This window comes from Mobula birostris, chromosome 24, assembly GCF_030028105.1.
Source record: "Mobula birostris isolate sMobBir1 chromosome 24, sMobBir1.hap1, whole genome shotgun sequence".
In the NCBI taxonomy this organism is placed as follows: domain Eukaryota; kingdom Metazoa; phylum Chordata; class Chondrichthyes; order Myliobatiformes; family Myliobatidae; genus Mobula; species Mobula birostris.
In genome coordinates, this window is record NC_092393.1 from 10,435,239 (window position 1) to 10,443,560 (window position 8,322).

General features: G+C 42.3%; 1 protein-coding gene across 1 annotated transcript in view; it reads left to right on the forward strand.

Annotated features, from left to right (window-relative positions):
• The window catches only part of LOC140187436 (transient receptor potential cation channel subfamily V member 6-like), a 69,914-nt gene extending 63,565 nt beyond the window's left edge, over positions 1-6,349 (forward strand). Inside the window, exons 15-16 of the mRNA XM_072242759.1 lie at positions 2,101-2,213; positions 6,198-6,349. Of these exons, the coding sequence (XP_072098860.1) occupies positions 2,101-2,213; positions 6,198-6,349 (265 nt within the window). The remainder of the gene's footprint in view (positions 1-2,100; positions 2,214-6,197) is intronic.
• The last annotated feature ends 1,973 nt before the right edge of the window (positions 6,350-8,322 follow it).

The window sequence follows — 8,322 nt, forward strand, 5'->3', positions numbered from 1 at the left end:
CAATTTCCTGTCCTCTGCTCCTTTGGCGTAACTACCTCCCTGTAGCTACTATCTATAATCTCCTCATTCTCCCGAATGATCTGCAGGTCATCCAGCTCCTGCTGCAGTTCCCTAACGCGGTTTGTTAGGAGCTGCAGCTGGATGCACTTCTTGCATGTGTCGTTGTCAGGGACACCGGAGGGCTCCCTGACTTCCCACATCCTGCAAGAGGAGCATTCCAACATCCTGCCTGGCATTCTCTCTACTCTAAACAATCTGAACAAAGACTTACCGGAACCTACCCTGGCCTCTGCCTGTTCTCGCCAAAGCCATCCCACTCTGTCTCAGTCCGCTCCGACGATGGCCGCTACAACGATGGCCGCTGTATATGGTGGTCTGCTTTTTAAGCCTTGGCGCGCTATGTCACGCGCCTGCGCAGTGCAGACCCTTCTCCCCGAGTAGTCTTTAAAAAAAAAACGACTTTTTCTACCCGATTTCTTCACTCCCTTCTTCTCAGCTGCTTGCTTCGACTGAAACAAGAACCGTTGAAAATTTCTCTTTTTAAACCTTGGCGTGCTACGTCATGCACTTGCGCAGTGCAGACCCTTCTCCCCGAGCAGTCTTTAAATTCAGCAGATTAAGACATATAACAAAAATCAAAAGAACTGCATATATTGAAAAAGTGAAGTGAAAACCTGAGGTTGATGGATGCTTGAAACACTCAGTAAGTCAGACAACTTTTGTGGAGAGAGTGAAATAGTGTTAATATTTCAGGCCCAGAACTCTCTATCAGTATTGATAAAGGATACCAGACATAAGGTGTTAACTGTTTCTCTTTCCAAGGATAAATGTACAGTTTTCTTTGGTATTGATTTAATTCAAGAAATATATTAACCAAACTGATTATGCCTTCCATTTAAAGCCATTTACAGGCCCTTCCCAGGTTTACAATAGCTAACTTTAGTATAACTATACATATGAGCAAGCTCCTATAAAAATATTAAACTCAAATGAGAACTAGACTTGTCAGAAAAAATGCCTATGTGTAATGTCCCCACAGTATTCAAGTACTATTGATCTTTAGGACAGGCTGCCAGTGAGAGGCCACTTAGGATGTCAGGGTTCAGAGTTCAATTCTGACATCATCTGTAAAGAGTCTATACATCCTCCCTGTGGAATATGTGGGTTTTCTCCATGTGCTTCCTCCCACAGTCCAAAGACATACTGGTTGGTAAGCTAGCTGGTGATTGTAAATTTTCCCCTGATTAGGCCAGCATTGAATTGGGGTTCCTGCGGCGATGTGTTGAATCTCTAAATAAATAAAATAAAACTGCATTTAAAAAATAGCTTCTACTGATACTTCAAACACATTGAAACCAGCCAATTAATGTGGGATAGTTTGTTTCTGTACCATTGCAGCCATGCAGGGAAGGACAATAAATAAACATTGATGTTAGCTGGCCTTCATTAATACCATTCATTACAGCACCATTGACATATAATTACTGTATCGTGAAATATTATGTATTTTCCAACTTGTGGACCATAGTAAAGATGGAACCCATTTTTAACCCAGTGACAGACTGTACAAATCTGAGACTTACTGATTTTAGGGATTAGACACCAATATCATTGAAGAGGGATCATAAAGTCAAAGACACCATGTTGACCTCAGTGCCCACCCAGCTAGTCCCAATTTCCTGCATTTAGTAGTCCCCTCTCAGCTCCACCCACCAGGTGCCCACCCAAGTGCTTTTTAAAGAATAATATTGTACCTGACTTAATCACTCTTTCTAGCATCTCATTCCATATGCACACCACCCTCCATGTGAAAAAGTTGCCATTCAGGTCCCTTTTAAATCTTTTCCCTCTCACCCTAAATCTCTACCCCTCTAGTTCTGATCTCCCCTAACCTGGGGAAAAGACTATTACCATCTACCTATCTATGCCTCTCTTCATTGTAAACATTTCTATAAAGTCACCCCTGATTCTCTTACATTTAAAGGAATAAATTCCTAGCCTGGCTCACCTCTCCCTATAATTCAGGTCCTCTAGACCTGGCAACATCTTGTAATTTTTTTCTGTACTATTTATAGTTTAGCTACATCTTTCCGACAACAGGGTAACCAAAACCGTACACAGTACTCCAAGTGCAGCCTCACCAATGACTTATACAAATGCAACATCATGTCCCAGCTCCTACACTCAATGCCTGATGGATGAATGCCAATGTACCTTTTTCATAACCCTGTCTACCTGTGATGCACTTTCAATGAATTATCCACTTGTACTCATAGGTCCTTGTGTTCCATTACACACCAGAGTACCCTACCAATCATAGCATGTCTTCAGGTATTTGACTTTCTAAAGTACCTTTCACATGTGTGTATTGGAATCCACTTGCTACCTCTCTGACCACTTCCCTAACTGATCAAGATCCATTTATAACCTACAATAACCTTCTTCACTATGATTAACACCTTTGTCATCTATAAACTTATTGATCCAGCCTTATGCATTTGCATCAAAATCATCTCTACAAATAACAAATAACAAAAGTCCCAACACCATCTCCTGCAGCACATCACGAGTCATTAGCCTTCATTCCAAGAAACAGCCATCAACCAATATCATCTCCTTCTCAACTCAGAGCCAACTTTGAATCCAACTAACTAGCCCTTCCTGAATTCCATGGAACTTCCAGAACAGCCTACCATGTGAGAACTTTGTTACCCTTTTTAAACAACTGAACAGGACCAGAATATCAAAATAAAGATGTAATGGTGAGACTTCATAAGGCACTAGTGAGGACTAGTGAGGCCTCAACTGGAGTATTGTGAACAGTTTTGGGCCTCTTATGTCCTCATCGCTGACAATCAACACTCATGCACCTCAGGAGTGTGTGCTTATCCCACTGCTCTACTCTCTCAATACCCATGACTGTGTGGCTAGGCATAGCTCAAATACCATCTATAAATTTGCTGATGAATCAACCATTGCTGGAAGAATCTCAGATGGAGCGGGATATACCAATTAGTGGGGTAGTGTTGCAGCCACAACCTTACACTCAACGTCAGTAAGGTGAAAGAGCTGATAGTGGAATTCAGGAAGGGTAAAACAAAGGAACACATACCAGTTCTCCTGAAGTGGAGAGAATGAGCAGTTTCAAGTTCCTGGGTGTCAAGATCTCTGAGGATCTAACCGGGTCCCAACGTATTGATGCAGTTGTAAAGAAGGCAAGACAGCAACTATACTTCAATAGGAGTTTGTAGACTGTAAGACAAAGGAGCAGAAGTCAGCCCTTCGGCCCATTGAGTCTGATCCACCATTTTACATGAGCTGATCCATTCTCCCATTTAGTCCCACTAAATGGCGGGGGCCTTCTCACCATAACCTTTGATGCCTTGGCTACTCAGATGCCTATCAATCTCTGCCTTAAATACACCCAATGACTTGGCCTCCACTGCTGCCCGTGGCAACAAATTCCATAGATTCACCACCCTCTGACTAAAAAAATTTCTTCGCATTTCTGTTCTGAATCGGCGTCCTTCAATCCTTAAGTCATGCCCTCTCGTACTAGACTCCCCCATCATGGGAAACAACTTTGCCACATCCACTTTGTCCATGCCTTTCAACATTCGAAATGTTTCTATGAGGTCTCCCCTCATTCTTCTAAACTCCAAGGAATACAGTCCAAGAGCGGACAAACGTTCCTCATCTGTTAACCCTCTCATTCCCGGAATCATTCTAGTGAATCTTCTCTGTACCCTCTCCAACGTCATTTCCTTTCTTAAATAAGGAGACCAAAACTGCCCACAGTACTCCAAGTGAGGTCTCACCAGCACGTTATAGAGTCTCAACATCACATCCTTGCTCCTATACTCTATTCCTCTAGAAATGAATGCCAACATTGCATTCGCCTTCTTCACCACCGACTCAACCTGGAAGTTAACCTTAAGGGTATCCTGTACGAGGACTCCCAAGTCCCGTTACATCTCAGAACTTTGAATTCTTTCCCCATTCAAATAATAGTCTGCCCGTTTATTTCTTCTGCCAAAGTGCATAACCATACACTTTCCAACATTGTATTTCATTTGCCACTTCTCTGCCCATTCTTCCAATCTATCCAAGTCTCTCTGCAGACTCTCTGTTTCCTCAGCGCTACCGGCCCTTCCACCTATCTTCGTATCGTCAGCAAACTTAGCCACAAAGCCATCTATTCCATAATCCAAATCATTGATGTTCAATGTAAAAAGAAGCGGCCCCAACACGGACCCCTGTGGAACACCACTGGTAACTGGCAGCCAATCAGAATAGGATCCCTTTATTCCCACTCTCTGTTTCCTGCCAACCAGCCAACGCTCTATCCACGTATGTAACTTTCCTGTAATTCCATGTGCTCTTATCTTATTAAGTAGCCTCATGTGTGGTGCCTTCAAGTAGACATTAAGTAGCCTCATGTGTGGTGCCTTCAAAGGCCTTCTGAAAATCCAAATATACAACATCCACGGCATCTCCCTTGTCTAGCCTACTTGCTTTTATATTCTAGTTCGTCGAAATGAATGCTAACATTGCATTTACTTTCCTTACCACCTTTTCCTGCATGTTAACTTTTAGAAAATGCTGTACAGTGACTTCCAAGTCCCTTTGCACCTCAGAGTTTGAATTTTCTGCCGATTTAGAACATAGAAGGTTGAGGGGGGACTTGATAGAGGTATTTAAAATTATGAGGGGGATAGATAGAGTTGACGTGGATTGGCTTTTTCCATTTACAGTAGGGGAGATTCAAACAAGAGGACATGAATTGAGAGTTAAAGGGCAAAAGTTTAGGGGTAACATGAGGGGGAACTTCTTTACTCAGAGAGTGGTCGCTGTGTGGAACGATCCAGCAGAAGTGGTTGAGGCAGGATCGATGTTGTCATTTAAGGTTAAATTGGACAACTATATGGACAGGAAAGGAATGAAGGGTTATGGGCTGAGTGCAGTTCAGTGGGACTAGGTGAGATTAAGAGTTCGGCACGGACTAGAAGGGCTGAGATGGCCTGTTTCCATGCTGTAATTGTTATATGGTTATATGGTTAGAAAATAGTCTACACTTTCATTTCTTCTACCAAAGTGCTTGACCATACTCTTCACAACCCTATATTCTATCTGTCACTTCTTTGCCCATTCTTCTAATCTGTCTAAATCTTTCTGCAGCCTCTCTGCTTCCTCAACATTTCCTGCCACTCCATTTATCTTCATATTATCCGCAAATTTGGCCTCAAAGCCATTGATTCCATCATTGACATATAAAATTAAAAGAAGCACTCCCAACGCTAACCCTTGTGGAACACCACTAGTCACTGGCAGCCAACCAAAAAAAGCTCCTTTTATTCCCACACTATGCCTCCTGCCATTCAGCCAATCCCCTGTCCATGCTAGTCATATAATATCATTGGTTCTTATCTTGTTAAGCAGCCTCATGTGAGGCACCTTATTAAAGGCCTTCTGAAAATCCAAGTAGACAACATACACCAATTCTCTTTTGTCTATCTGGCTTATTATTTCCTCAAAGAATTCCAACAGGCAATAATTTCCCTTAAGGAAACCGAACTGTCTTTGGTCTATTTTATCATGTGCCTCCAAGTACTCTGAGACCTCATCCTTACCAATTGACTCCAATATTTTCCCAACCACTGAGTTCAGGGTAACTGGCCTATAATTTCCTTTCCTCTGCCTCCCTCCCTTCCCGAAGAGTGAAGTGACATTTGCAATTTTCCAGTCCTCCAGAGCCATACCAGAATCTAGTTATTCTTGAAAAATCAATACTAATACCTCCACGATCTCTTCAGCTACCTCTTTCAGAAACCTGATATGAACACCATCTGGTGTAACTTACTTATCTACTTCTGACCTTTCAATTTCCAAAGCACCTTCTCCTTACAGCAATTGAAGTCACTTCAAGCCCCCGGCACTCTTGAACGTCCAGCATATTGCCAGTGTCTTCCACAGTGAAGATGGATGTAAAATGCTCATTCAGTTTGTCTGCCATTTCCTTGTCCCCATTGCTACCTCCCCAGTGTCATTTTCCAGCAGTTCAATATCTACTCTCACCTTTCTTTTTCCCTTTATATATCTGAAAAAAACCTTTTATGTTCTATGTTTTTAAGCTCCATGAAATGAACTAGATTTAGTGCTGTGGAGAGCCAGGCTAATATTATGGTTGACTTTTACAGGGTGGATAGCAGGAATGACAACGCTGTCTTGGAGATCCCATCTAACAGCAAGACTGCGGAAACAAAGAGCCAGGATGAAAGGACAGAGAAAGAAGAAGCATTGGTCAAAAACAAAAACAAACAGAGGACTCGCCAGGGGTGGCACGTGGTGAGGCAGAGAAGGATGGGCCAGAACACCAGCGATCTGTACAATGAGAGCTACAATGAGGCCGATCACATTTAACATTCCTGGGATGTTTCATTTGCTTTTCTTCTAGTTGGTGGACTCATTGACAAACTAAACATTGGTAGTTGTGTGTCTGCAGAATATTTGGGTCAATCTTACCTCACTGGCTGAAGATAATTCTCTTTTGGTTTAATTGTAAGTTTCTCAAGAATTATGCTATGGCTATGCATATCTCATGACTACCCACACAGTATCATTCATTAAGAGTGTCTGTCTCAGTTGTATTATATATCCATCTATATGTTGTCCAATATGATCCTATGATCCTCACGTCCACAACAGTGCACGGGAACATTAATTCATTATGTTTGTTGACTGAAAAGGCTGGCAGAATTTCAGAAGTGCAAGCAACAAATGTAGATAACTCTCACAATGGAAAAGAATTCTGTGTCCTAAAATTGTGTTTTTGGAGTACTGAGCAGGCAGCACATCCTGTCCAAATGTCAGATTGGAGGGACAAGGGAAAAATAGTGTAATTGGGACATCAATTACATTGTGCTGTACTGTGGGGGCAGCATAGCGCGGTCGTGATGACTGAAGATTTAAAATGGGCTGAGGGGTTTGGACTATATACACATACATTGGTCTGGTTGTGTTTTCACTAATCTATACGTGCTTGTATATGTGAGGACTGGGCCTCAAAGTTAGAATATGCATAGTTTGCATCGTTGTATTTTTTACTGATATTCTATATGGGTTTGTCAACATGGACTAGGCATCAAGCCATGGTGTCGCAGGGGGAGGTGGGTGTTGGGACTCCTATTATTTGATTCTAGTCTTGTCTGTGCTTACTGTGTGACTGTTGGTAATGTGTCTTTGCACCCTGACCCCTGTAATAACGCTGTGTTGTTTGGCTGTATTTGTGAGTATTCATGCACGGTTAAATGACAATTAAACTTGAAATTGAATTGAATCCTTGATTTAAGGAGTTATCATTGTGGTTTACTTTATTTAAGATGCACTAAAAGTCGACTGGAATGTCCATAGGTGTAGCTTTTCCCTGAAATGAATGCTATCATCTCTTTAAGAACTGCGTGCTGTAAAGTTGATTACGGTAGCCAAACCGGGGTAAGGAAACAAAAGAGAATGGGGGGGGGGGGTGGCATGCAACAGAGCAAGAGCAGAGATAGATAGATAGATAGATATACTTTATTGATCCCGAGGGAAATTGGGTTTCGTTACAGCCGCACCAACCAAGAATAGAGCATAAATATAGCAATACAAAAACCACAAACAATCGAACAACAATATGCAAACTATGCCAGATGGAAATAAGTCCAGGACCAGCCTATTGGCATAGGGTATCTGACACTCCATGGGAGGAGCTGCAAAGTTCGATGGCCACAGGCAGGAACAACCTCCTGTGATGCCCAGTGTTGTATCTCGGTGGAATATGCCGGAGTCCAACAGAAAAAAGTTCAATAACCGGTCTACAAACATGTTCCTTGATCGTAATATGACCAGGATTGCACCATCCATTGTTAAGGAGGGTGTTTCAACGTGAATTGATGATGGACCCTCCACTTCATGGAGCAGGCCTATAGGTCTAGTGCCACTTCTAATGGGATTCTTCACGATCGTCATCAAAGCTGTAGCACTGAAGATGACTGAGAGGAGGAGCTGGAGATACGCCAACACACACTGCAGTCTTTTGCAGGTAGCTCTAAACCCCAGTGGGCAGCAGCAACATCAGGGTCAGAGAGTGAGATCTCTGATCAGAAGATACACTTCCATTGATGCTTCGATTTGTTCTCTGCTATGAGATTTTTGATACATTGGTGGGATTTATAAATCATAAAATGTATGTCTGTAGGGACACATTAATCCAATAAGATACACAACTTTCAGCCTGATGCAGTCCTCATGGAAATAGGAGATAACAATGAAGACTGTGATTAT